At 46.5% G+C, this 13,355-nt stretch overlaps 1 protein-coding gene across 4 annotated transcripts in view; it reads left to right on the top strand.

Moving 5' to 3' along the window:
- Positions 1 to 13,355, top strand: part of PRKCE (protein kinase C epsilon) — a 496,664-nt gene that overhangs the window by 310,719 nt on the left and 172,590 nt on the right. For all 4 annotated transcript variants that reach the window (XR_011426089.1, XR_011426090.1, XM_001499053.5 and 1 more), the window contains exon 6: positions 2,504 to 2,633. Coding sequence is in view for 2 of the 4 variants with exons in the window: in XM_001499053.5 (XP_001499103.1) it covers positions 2,504 to 2,633 (130 nt within the window). In the remaining 2 variants the exon portion in view is untranslated. The remainder of the gene's footprint in view (positions 1 to 2,503; positions 2,634 to 13,355) is intronic.

Raw genomic sequence — 13,355 nt, 5'->3', positions numbered from 1 at the left:
GGACTGAGGAAGGGGGCTTCAGGTTTCTTAGTCTGGTGGAATTGGTTACCCATCCTGGTGCTCACTGAGGCCAGTCTCCTTTAGCACTGGCGTATCCCTGGCCCATGAGGGTGATGGACGTGCCCTCTGCTGGGTGCAGCACTGCTGGAGACCAACCTTTGAGATCACTCCTTTGTGTAACCACCTGCAGCATGATGCATGTACACACACGCATCATACATACACACACACGCCAAACACATGTAGCTCTAAACACCAGACGTCTAATGTCTTTCTATTAAAAGGTGCTCTGCCGATGGGCTCCTTGGGACTTTTGCACTGAGAGCTCTTGGTGGAGGCACTCACCCTGTCTTGTGTCTCTGTGTCTTAGCACTTACCACTCAGACCCCTCCCCACACTTTCAGGTGTGGTACCCAAGGAATGCTCTCTCTTTGTGTCACCTTACTTCTTTTCTTTGCTCCCTCTTCATTTTTAATCTTCCAGTTCTGTCTTTCTGCCCTTTTCTTCCTCCGGTGTCCTCCCTGTTGGTCTCATCACCCCTCTGTTTGTGAGCCTTCCGCAGTTGGAGTGTGTGTGCATGTGTGCGCCTCCGTGCAGGTGGCCTTCGTGTTTGTTTCGCAGTCTGTCTGATTCTGTGGCATGCTCGTGTGTGCTCCTTCATCCTCCTCCCACTGTTCTGTGATATCCTGGAGTCCTTAGTGGTCACGACTGAGGGTCACACAGCTCTCCCCGCCACAGACTGACACTCCTAGTCACCTGGGACACTTCGCCACCTTTCTCTGTCATCCATGTCCCTATGAGGCAGCTCCTGCGAGACCACGACTCCATTCTCAGGACAGATCCACCATATCTTCAGCATTTGTGGGAATAAAGTGAGCACAGTGATCTCCTATGCCCTTCGGGGTGAACAGGTGGATGTAGAGTTGACATGACTATACTCACAAATAGGCACACTTAAGCGGTGAATCCCAGGAGGGTTGGGCACAATTGTTTTCAGTAAATCTGGGAATCTTGTACAAGGGCAAGGCCCTAACTGATAGCCCATGCATCTCAAGCAGGGATCAGTAAAATTCTGGTCCAGTGGAAGGATCGGCCATTCCTTGTTGCTGGGTGATAGGGAACTTGTTATGAAGTCGACTGACCCTCAGAGCGTGGGTGTGTGCGCAGGTATGCCTCCGTGTTTGTGTTCAAGTCCGCATCCACATCCATGTCCGTGTCCAGTTCTCATTCCCCCTGCTTTGTCTCCTATGACCTTTCACTCATCAGTCAGCAGTGAGCCAAGCACAGCTTCTTTGCTGCATGTTTTCCACTCCCTGATTCCCACAGCAGCAAGAGCAACTTTCTCCCCAGGCTGTAGGGTCCCAGGTGATGGTCCCCTGCCTGTTCTGAGAGGGACCTGGTTTGTGCGGCTGCTCCAGTAGAGACATGGTGGAGAGTACCTCTGTGGAGGGATGAAGAAGACCCCTGATGACCCCTTGCTTCTGTGGCACACCTAATGTTTCCTGCCTCTTTCGCCCCTTGTGTCTCATTGACCCCACAATCCTATGACATGAGGTGGCATAGGGGATGCCATCCTCATTTGCCTCATGAGGGATCAGAGGCCCCAGGAAGTCAGGAAACTTGCCTGAGACCTTACAGGTAGTTCGTGGCAGACCCGGGCCTATAGATGGGATGCCTGGACTTCTTTTCCCTGTCCCCTCCTCATCCATCTTGCCACCTCCTCTTTATCCCTTTTAAATAATCAGTAAGTGGCAGCATAGTGCTTTAAAAGCCTGGGCTCTCAATTCAGACTCGTGGGCCTTGAATCCTGGCGCTGCCTCTCATCTTCTTCTAGGCACGTTTCTTAATCTCACTGTGCCTTAATTGCCTCGTCAGCAAACTCAGGCTAATGATGGTGCCTGCCCCATAGGGTGGTGATGAGGCTGAACTGAGATGGTGGTGCCTGGCCTGTGGTCAGCACCGAGACCTTAGTGCCCTCAGTGATCACCACACTGGATTAGCACTCTGCATCACAATTGTTGTTTGTCCTACCTGATAACCTACAGTTTCCACGGCTGTGCTGGGTTCTCAGGTCTTTACAGAATCCTGCATCCACCATCGAGCTGCCAGAAGACTGCCCCGGCGAGGCTTCCATGCACAAAACAGCATTGAAGGCACATGGTGGCATCTCATTAATGGTCAAAATGGTCGAAGTGTGAGGTGCACATTGAGTGCTGTGTGCTGTCAGAGTTAGAGGCCTGAAGTCCTGAAGGGGACTGCGGGGGCTAGATGCCTGGCCTCGCAAAGTCAAACAGAGCAGCAGAGAATGGATCAAGGGCATCAGGCACAAAGGCCCAGGGGCAGGCCCACCCTCTTTCTCAGGGAAGCTTTCAGATCCAAGCTAGGGCCAGCTGCCTACAAGGACCGTGCCTTCTGGGAAGGAAGTTCTGTAGGAGTCCCAATGATAAGCACTCCTGCGTGCGAAGGAGCTTGGCGGTGACCCTGTGTTTTGCCGTCCCTGCAGGTCGGCTCCCAGCGGTTCAGTGTCAACATGCCCCACAAGTTCGGTATCCACAACTACAAGGTCCCCACCTTCTGCGACCACTGTGGGTCCTTGCTCTGGGGCCTCTTGCGGCAGGGTTTGCAGTGCAAAGGTAAGATGCTCCGTGCCCTGCCCTCATCCCCCGCACCCGCATGCCCCTCTTGTCTCTTCCTTTTAAAGAATCTTTGTCTGTTTTCGTAGCCTCAGAAGTATTGGGTTTGGTGGGAGGACTGAGCACAGACCCTTGTTAAGCCCTCCTGAGTTACTGTGCACATTTGTTAAGTGATCTCTGCACATAGACTGTCCAAGAACCTCTGTAGAGGGAATGCTGAGGAGGAAGGCATGATTCCACCTTTTCTAACAAGCGGGGGAGACAAGATCAGTCTATACAAAAATAGAAGTAATTTAAGGAAAAGATACATTGGAGCAGAAGGGAAGAAATATTTTTGGAATTAGGCTGTGAAGTAGTAATAGATATTTTTCTGTCACCATCCGTGGTTCCGAGCTTACTCTTGGAAGAGCCATGCTAGAATGCTATCACATAAGACATCTTATTGATCCTTCATAGGCGTGTGACATAGATGATATTATCTCCATGTCCTCAGTAAGGAGACTGAGGCTCAGATATGTGTATGTGTCACACAGCTCGGTAACAGAAGTAGGGTTTGAACCTTGACTCATGAATCTTGGATTCCTTCCTCTGTTTCCTGCTGTCCTGTCTGAGAATTATCTTCTGCTCAAATGGGCATGCTAAGTGACACAGGTAACAGCACATAATATGGGAAGATGGGAACGTACTCTGTGGGCCTGAATAGAGTGTCCAGTTTCATAAGCTGGTCCAGCCTGCTCACAGATTTGGATAACCATGAGCTGTTGGCCAGGAATGCTGCATGGACATTATTTAAAAACAGTGTTTTAGGGGCTGGCCCCGTGGCCTAGTGGTTAAGTTTGGTGTGCTCTGCTTCAGTGGCCTGAGTTTAGTTCACGGGCAGGGACCTATACTGCTCATCAGCAGCTGTGCTGTGGCAGCAACCCACATACAAAATAGAGGAAGATTGGCACAGACGTTAGCTCAGGGCCAATATTCCTCAGCAAAAAAACAAAACAAAACAATGTTTTATTATTTGTGCTGAATGTATTATTAATAAATTCCCATTGTGGAAAAATTAGAAAAAGAGGTAAAATATAAGAAGGAAAACTGAAGCCATGAACAAATTGATCATTGGAAGGATCCCAATGAGAAACCATGAGGATTGGAAATAAGTTAATGGCTATAGTGGAAATAAAGAGGAAGAGACTAACTTAAGAGATGTTGAGGGGTAATTTATTAGATGTAGTGACCAGATCTAACTGGGAGGATAGTGATAGCATTCACTGAGCTAGGGACCACAACAGGGGCTACAAGGTTGGAGACAAGATGGTAGAGTTGAGTTGGGAACATGTTAACACTGAGTTGCCTGTGGGAAATTTACATGGAGCTGTCCAACTGTTGCACATTCCCATTAAAACTCAGGGGAGAGGTCTAGACTGAGCATTTAGACTTGGGATTTGTCAATGTCTAAGTACTAGTTAAAGCTGTAAAGTTGATGTCATCCCCAAGAGAAGTACCTTGAATGTGAAGAGAGGAGGTAACGCCTTGGAGTTCAGGTGAGGAGGGTTACCAGCATCCAAGAATGAGCCTATAAAGACCGTGGGAGGGAAAAACCTCTGAGGTAGAAGGAAAAATAGCAAGGAATGGCATCATGGAAGCCAAAGAGTACAGAGTATAGCACAAAATTTAAAAGGAAGTGATGAGTGTTGCCAAATTCTTCCAAGAGGTTCTTTAAGGTAAGAAGTGGAACATGGGGTTGGATTTAGCAATGAGGAGCCACTAGTGACCTCAGCAGGAGCTGTCTTGGTGGGATGGTGGGGATCGTAGTCCAAAGGCAGAGGCTGAAGTGAGAATGGAGGGTGAAGTATTTTCAGAATGTTTTATACAATCAGGAGAAAGACAATGGAAAAAGAGAGATTAATGAGCCAGGAAGGAGAGGGGACCATTCATACAGCGGGAGCAGAGGAGGGGAGGGCCTTGGGGAGAAAGACGAATGCCCCTCCTCCCAGATGGAGGGGAAGCCTCAAGACAAGGCCTGGCTGCAGATACCTTTGCTATGTCAGGGAAAGGAACTCGGGAGGAGGTGAGGGGCCAAAATGATCCTATAAGTTCTGAATCTGTTGAGAGCATTGCAACAAGACTTCCCTTATTTTCTGAAACAGGAGATCCTTTTTGAAGTTGAGGTGAGGAGTGGGGTTGTGGAAGGTATGAGGAGGAGGATGAAGGTTGGAAATAGCTGTTGTTGGAACTGGGGACGACCTGACCTGGGACAGGAGGAAGTGCTGACTGTTGACACATCTGGTGTCCTGTGTGAGCTCCCCAGACATTTAAATCTCCCTTTCTAGTATTCTAGCACGTGACCATGAAAGCAGCAGGTTCTGCCGAAATGCTTTTTGACATTAAGTGACATTAAAACAAAGGAAGAGGCAGAAAATAATGGAGCAGGAATCTCAAATGTTTCTGCAGAGGAGTGATGCATTTTTGGAAAGTTGAGTGGGGTTGCTGGGAAGCATAGAGCCTGCCTTGGATGGGACTCGGATGAGGCCATGTCTGGTTTTTAGTAAATATATTAATTATTGATCTGTCTAGGGAATCCAAATGAAGATACCATCATCTCATAAATATTTATATTTTAAGAAAGCAGCCCAGACACCCAGACGTCACTGCTGGGGCTGTGGGTCCCTGGATGACCCTGGAAGAAGGCAGGCCCAGGATGGTGTATTCAGCAATGTTTTGGCAGGAAATACTCTCACGCTTGCTCAAGTGAAGGATGAGGAGAATGAGGATGCATAGAGCAAGGATACCCATTCACAGACTCTGAGGGGAACGTGAGGGAGCCAGGCCACACAGAGACAGGAAGGTGAAGCCTGTTCGGAATTTAGGGCCCCCAGCAGAAGTTCCCACATCTTCCCTCTCCTGTTCCTCTCTGATCGTGGCCTGGCTGTTTTCCCCTTGGTCCTTTCCTGCTCCCGCTCCTTCTCTCTGTCTCTCATTCTTTTAATTAATAAACTTAATTTTGTAGAGCAGTTTTATGTTCACAGCAGAAGGAACAGAGATTTTGCCATATACCGCCTGCCCCCACATACATAAAGCCTCCACCATCAACATCCCCCACCAGAGTGGTACATTTGTCACAACTGGTGAACCAACATTGACGCGTCATCATCACCCAATGTCCATAGTTTACATTAGGGTTCACTCTTGGTGTTGGACATTCTATGCATTTTGACAAATGTATAATGACATGTATCCACCCTTACGGCAGCATACAGAATGGTTTCAGTGTCCCCAAATCCCCTGTTTACTTTTGATTCTTTCTCAACCTTAGGTCTTTTTGCCCCTGAAGACCCCTTACCCTGTGGAAAGGGTCATGGCCAGAAGAGACCAGCATGGACCAGGGCAGGGACCCCTCTTGCCCGGGTCTAAGCCTGGTTCTGCTCCCATGATTATTTAGAAAAAGAAATCAAGACTTAGTGACCTGCTATGGGGTCCCAGAACAAGTCCCCATGGAGCTAGACTTAAACCCAGGTAGTCTGGCTCCTGCACCTGGCTCTAATTGGGAGCCTCCAGACCTTCTCCTATTTGGGAAGACTCCGTCGGGGTTTCACCTTTGCTGGATCATGCTGGGGTGGCCTCCCAGGCTGGAACCCCTGTTCCCTGGTCCTGGTGGGGGCTGCTGGTCTGTGGCTTCGGTTTTGTTGCCCGACCCACTCCTGGGAATAGGTTCAGGTATTTTCAGTGAAACAGGTTTCTCAAGAGCTAGGGTCTACAGAGGAGGATCCATGAGATTGTCCTGGTCACTCTCCCTTCAGCCTAAAATTGCCTGAGTCACATAGGTTCAGCTGTTGAGTATGTACTCTGCTGGGAACCATCTCTCTGTCGGCCAGGTAGAGGGCATGTAATTACCCCCATTTTACTGGTGGAGGATGAAGAACTGGAGAGATTGGACAACATACACAAGAGGATACAACCAGGGACCTGTGGGGACCCACCTTTGTTTGCTGGGCTGCCACCTTCCTGCTCACAGCCCAGACAGGCTAGACCCTTGGAGGGTGCTCACAGACATTTGTTAAATAACAGCTCCTTGGGGCCAGCCTAGTGGTGTAGTGGTTAAGTTCACGTACTCTGCTTTGGTGGCCCGGGGTTTGCAGGTTCAGATCCTGGTCATGGATCAAGCCGTGCTGTGGTGGCGACCCACGTACAAAATAGAGGAGAAGTGGCACAAATGTTAGCTCAGGGCCAATCTTCCTCACGAAAAAACACAATAAATTTAAAAAAACAAACTGAGCTCCTTAATCAAGGGCAGAAAAACAGTGGTACTAAGTAAGCAGGCAAAATATGTCATTCCTCTTTTGTCTTATGATTCACGTGCCTGCAGAGTCTCTCTAAGTCTCTCTTCAGAGTCTCTCTGAGCACCTCAACCACTGTTCATCCAGAAATTAGCTTCAAATGTTCAAATATTAGTGTCACTAAGTCGCCGAGGCATTTGAATCCTTTTTGTGTTTCACTTCATTTTAACTGTGCTGCTCCCTAACCTGACCTTCAGCCGGACCAGTGAACCTCTCTGGGGCTCTTCTGCATCTTTGTTTTATTTTTCCACTGATGCATGGAATCAGCGCCCCCTAGAAGTAAAGGCACCTAATACCTTATGATTTTTGTTTCCTTCTCTAAAGAAGATGTGGGGTTCTCACCTGCCCTGTGGCCTGCCCCCCCGACCAATTTCTCTTCTGCCTGTGATCACATTTTTGGCACAGCTGCCCTGAAGTCATCAGACACGGAGGGGCAATTGAACAGAAAGCCAGACCTTTTTACACAATTCACAGTCTGCCCTACAGGGACCCTCAGAAGCCCTGTTTTTGCCCCTGTCCCCATCTTGTGGGGCCCCTGTGCCTGTCTGTCTGCTCTAGTTGCAGCTCTGTGCCAAGGTGAGGATGAGGTACAGTTGGGAAAGGTCTGGACCTTGGAGATTCCTGAAGAAACCGCTTCCTGGCTTCCTGTCTCTGCCTGAGATCTCATCTTAATAACCACTGTGATCTGAGGCTGCTTTTGTGGGCTAAGGGGCAGAGTGCCCTTAGTGTACAGGAAGTAATGAAGAACAGGGGCCATTTTGCTTGAGGACAACCCCTTAGGGGAGTCGTGGCCTGAGATCCCAGGTTAGGAGTTGGGGAGCTGGTCTGTCCTGGTTCTGTTACTGACGTGGTGACCCTGGGCTTCCTTTTAATCCCAGTGCCCTCCTGCCTTCTGAGGACTGTCATGAACAGAGTGGTCTTCACTGCATAGCTCGTCGAATGGCTGTGCAGAGCCATAAAGATAAGAAAAAGGAAAGGTGGAAAGGTGTCCTCACTTCTTTCCATTTTTAAAAAAGTGTTTTGAATATTTAAAAAACAGTAGAGACATAAAAAAGCATTTTTATTCTAATTGTTTCTGAAAATGTCAGTCCTTTACTATTATTTTTTAACAACTAGGCTTCTTGTCATCACTTAAATTTTACTTGTATTTTTAGAATTAAAAAAAGTAATATGTAAATAATTCTCACTGTAAAAGATTCAAGCAAGATTTAAGTATATGTATGAAAAATATTAAAGTCCTTCTTTATGTTCTCTTTCCATGTCCATCCCCAGACTTAACTGCTGCTAACAATTTGCTGTGGGTCCTTTCAGGCCTCGTTGTGTGTGTTTGCTGCATGGATACTTACACACACACACTCACAGACACACACGCACACTGTATTAGGTATCTGTTTCTGCATAACAAATGACCCCACAACCTGGTGGCTTAAAACAACCAGTGTTCACTAGCTCAGAGTTTCTCTGTGTTATAAACCTAGACACAACTCAGCTGAGTGTTTCTGACTTAGGGTCTCTTATGAGTTCTCAGTCAAGCTGACAGCTGGGGCTTTGGTCTCATCTGAAGGCTCGATTGGAAGAGGATCCCTTCCAAGCTCACTCATATGGCTGTTGGCAGCCCAGGTCCTTGCTGGCTGTTGGCTGGAGACATCAGTTCTTTGTCACATGGGCCTCTCCATAGGGCAACTCACAACATGGCGGCTGGCTTCCTTCAGAGCAAGAAAGCAAGCAAGAAAGTGAGAGAGGATGCCCAAAACAGAAGCCACAGTCTTTTGTAACCTAATCTGGAAAGTGACATCCTATCACTTTTGACATTTTCCGTTCCTTAGAAGAGAATTGCTACATCCAGCCCACATCCAATGGGAGGGAATCACATAAAGGCATGAACCCCAGGAGGTGGAGATTATTGTGAGCCATCTTAGAAGCTGCCCACCTCTACATCCACCCCCCCCAAACGTGACCACTTTCTCTGTGAGGACTACCCTGACCACCTTTTAAAAACTGAAGCTCTAATCTCTTATCTTCCATCACATTCCTCTGCTCTTTTTTTTTGCCCTACAACACTTACCACCTTCCAATATTCTAAATTACTTATATATAATGTTTATTTCCCTCCTTCCTCATCAGAGTGTAAGGTCCATGAAGGCAGAGGGCTTTTTGGTCTGTTTTGTTCTCTACTCTTTCCCCAGCTTCAAAACAGTGCCTGACACATTAGCATTCAGTAAATAATTAAATCTGCATGCATTGTTCTGTAATTTGCTTTTCCTACGGTATGTCTTGGAGTATTTCCAAGTCTGTGTATATAAGTTTACTTCATTCTTTGTATTGCCCTCTTGATGGACGTTTACTTGTTTCTGTGTCCTCACTATTTTATGCTGCTGAAATACCCTCATATATGCATCTTATGCATATGCATGAGTGATTATGGAAGAGAAGCCCCCTAGAAGTCCTGCAGTAACTTTAAGCTGTTGTCTTTTTGTGGTTGAATCACATATGGCGGGAATTACATCAGGACGCTTTTTGTTTGTTGTTAGTTTCTTTTTAAATAAGTCACGTTCACTGACGGCTTTACCTTCCTTTGCCTTGACATTTAATTTTGCATGATCAGAAAATGCCTGTGTTGTGAGTTTAGGATTTCAGTCACCTGTTACCTGTTGGAGTCTGGCCTGAGAGTTGGCATTTAAGTATTACTAATTTCCATAGAGTTAGAATACAGCGAATGGCATGGTATGCTGGTTTGTGCAAGGCCTCATGGAGAACTTGGAGATAAAGCATCACTTTAGCTTTCTAGAAACTTACCCTCTACTTGGGCATTCATCATAACAAGTTAAATAATAGACAGTAATTCAAGCAGCGAGTCAGAAATGAGTGTGAGTAATTCATGAGCAAGAGAGGCCAGCAGGACTTGGGGGGTCAGGACAGGCTTTTTGGGGGAGACAGGGCTTGAGCTACACTTTGAGGGGGAAGGACATGGAAAGGGAGACAAGGGAAGATGTTTCAGTAGGTCAACGGTCTACAAGTAGAGGGCAGGGAAGGAAGAAGCAGTTCAGTGCTGAGGGCTGAGATGCCTCAGGAGTCTTCTTGGTTGACTGAATCCTTTGTAGTAGCATCTCGCAGTACCTGGCGGGGACTCATGCATGAGTCAGTGGAATAGGTCACAGAGTTTTCATCTGAGGAATGCTGGGTAGCAGACAGTTGGCCGAACATAGTCTCTGGAAAGCTTTGAATGATGGTGCCAGTGGCATCAGGACTCGCAAGTCTCTATCTGGCAACATTTGGTGCCAGTGTGACCCCCAACGAACTATCCCTCTGCCCTCCCTTTCTCATCTGCCCAGGACTCTGCAGTCAGTCACTCCCACCCCTACCAACTTCTATTACACAATTACACAATTTCCTCTTCACAATTGTTTGTTCCCTGTCTCTGAGCATGGCATGGCTGACTGTAACCTGTTATGAAATCAAACCACTGCCCTGGCTCACCCTCGAGGGCTAAATCGCCTTAATTTAAAGAGATTCCTGCGGGACACACAGGCCTGCCCATCTGCTAAGGCGTGGCTTTGTCATTGTTCTCAGAAGGTTGTCTGCTTGCTTTGGAAGAATTCCCAACAGCCTGACCTCCCTCATTGCAATCCTAGCCTTAATCTCAGCTATGAGAAGGGTGGAAACATGGAAAGGAAAAGTAAGGTCAACATTCTCGAGCCCCGGTCTGTCCTGAGGACAGCGCTCCTGCAGCAGCACGCCCAGCACACAGTGGGAGCTCAATGAATATGGGATGATAAGCTGGGGAGTAGTTGAAAAATGATTCTCCTTTAGAAAGAGCCCCAGCAAGGCTGCTATGTTTCTTCCCAGCACAGTTCATCCAGGTGAAACCACTGAAAATGAACACTAAGGCCAGCCTAGGGCTCGGAGTAGATTGGCAGCCCGGGGCTAAGGGCCCTTGGCCTTGGTGCTCACTGATACTGATGGGGTAGAGGAAAGGGGAAGGGAGAGAATGTGGCTGGCTTGTTTGACCCACATGACTGAATGAACCTCAGGTTTCTTTGGGTTCCAACTGGCACATCCACTTTCTTTTCCTGGTCTGCAGCCTCCGATGTCAACCCCCCAGCCTCCAGGACCCCCACTATGTCTGCCTACATTATCTCAAGTTCCCCTTCCCCAGCCAGCTTTGCCCATTTGTTTCCAGACTTCTCAAAGCACTTTCAAAGTCACTCTCTCATGTCCTCCCTTCTAACTGACATGTCATTGGGATTTTTTTTTTAACATATTAAGAAAACTATACAGCTCTCCCAGGGAAATAACAGAGTTTTTAAAAAGGAAAAACAAAGTCCTCAAAGACCATTTATTTCTATTTTGCTAACCTGCCAGCCCAAGCTAATGGTTTTGATAGGATGGACACGTCCAGCATTTCAACACCAGAGGGCGGCAGTGGCTAAATTATATAGACAAGCTGCCCTTGCTAAGAAATGCTCTTAATTTGGTTACTTCATTCTTGTTCTTTCTGTCCCTTCATGAAGAGACAGAAGAGGACTGTCATGGGGTTGGCGGGCAGGTGCAGGTGAGATGAACTGAGTGTCCAAGGGCAGCTATTGCTAAGGAGAGCGGGACAGGGAATTCAGAGCAGAGGCTGTGCCTGGAGCCCGGGATGGGCCTGAGGATTTTCAGGCCTTGTTAGTAATAACTCAATTAATGGAGACAGCACCAAGGCCAGGCTGTGGTGGAGCGTTCTTGTTTGTTTATATTGTCTGAGAGAGCCCTCCTCCCACCAACATCCCTGCCCCACCCCTGCCCAGATAAACTCTTCAAACCTGGGTTTGGTTGGGGGGGTTCTGTGCTGTCCCTCCTTCTAGGCAAGTGACCAGGCCAGGAGGTCTAACAAGTAGCCACGCTGCCTGGTTTCATTTCAGAAACAGTTGTGTGCATGTGTGTGTGCTCTTTAATTTTTAGAGCAATTTTAGGTTAACAGCAAAACTGAGGGGAAAATACAGAGTCCCCATATACCTCCTACCACCATACACGGACAGGCTTCCCCATTATCAACATCCCCCACCAGAGTGGTACATTTGTTACAATCAATGAACCTAGATTGACAAATCATCATCACTCAGTGTAAACTGTTAGAGTTCACTCTTGGTATTGCATGGTCTATGGCTTTGGACAAATGTGTAATGCCCTGTATTCACCATCATAGTACCATACAGAGTAGTTTCACTGCCATAAAAATCCTCTATGGTCTGCCTAGTCATCCCTGTCTTTCCACTAACCACTGGCAACCACTGATCCTTTTACTATCTCCATAGTCTTGCTTTTCTAGAATGTCGTATAGTTGGAATCATACAGTATGCAACCTTTTCACATTGGCTTCTTTCACTTAGTAATATGCATTTAAAGTTCTATGTCTTTTCATGATTCAAAAGCTAATTTGTTTTTAGTGCTGAATAATATTCCATTGTCTGGATGTAGCAAAGTTTATTTAGCCACTCACCTACTGGAGGACATCTTGGTTGCTTCCAAGTTTTGGTAATTAATAACCTTAGTAATGAATAATGAATAAAACTGCTATAAACATCTGTATGCAGGTTTTTGTGGGGACTCGAGTTTTCAATTCATTTGGGTAAATACCAGCAGTTCGATTGCTCGATTGTATGCTAAGAGTATGTTTAGTTTTGTAAGAAACTGCCAGACTGTCTTCCAAAGTGGCTGTACCATTTTCCATTCCCACCAGCACTGACTGAGAATTCTTGTTGCTTCTCATCCTCACCAGCATTTGGTGTTGTCAGTGTTTTGGATTTTGACCATTCTAATAGATAGGTAATGTTATCTTATTGTTTTAATTTACATTTCCCTAATGACATATGATGGTGAGTATCTTCTCATATGCTCATATGCCATCTATATATCTTCTTTGGTGAGATTTCTGCTCAGGTCTTTTGCCCATGTTTTAATTGTTTATTTTCTTACTGTTGACTTATAAGAGTTCTTTGCATATTTTGGACAATAGTTCTTTATCAGATGTACCTTTTGCAAATATTTTCTCCCAACCCGTGGCTTGTCTTATCATTCTCTTGACAATGTTGTTTGCAGAGCCGAAGTTTTTAATTTTAATGAAGTCCAGCTTGTCAATTCTTTCTTTCATCCATTATGCCTTTGGTGTTATATTTAAACTCATCAACATATCCAAGGTCACCTAGATTTTCTCCTGTTATCTTCTAGGAGTTTCATGGTTTTGACTTTTGTTTAGGTCTATGATGCATTTAGAGTTAATTTTTGTGAAGGACATCCGGTCTGTGTCTAGATTCATATTTTTGCATGAGGATGTCCAGTTGTTCCAGCACCATTTATTGAAAAGACTATCTTTGTTCCATTGTATTCTCTTTGCTCCTTTGTCAAAGATCACTTG

The sequence above is a fragment of the Equus caballus genome, chromosome 15 (genome assembly GCF_041296265.1).
Source record: "Equus caballus isolate H_3958 breed thoroughbred chromosome 15, TB-T2T, whole genome shotgun sequence".
In the NCBI taxonomy this organism is placed as follows: Eukaryota; Metazoa; Chordata; class Mammalia; order Perissodactyla; family Equidae; genus Equus; species Equus caballus.
The sequence above is the reverse complement of the archived record's forward strand: the minus strand, read 5'-3'. Positions and strand labels throughout refer to the sequence as shown.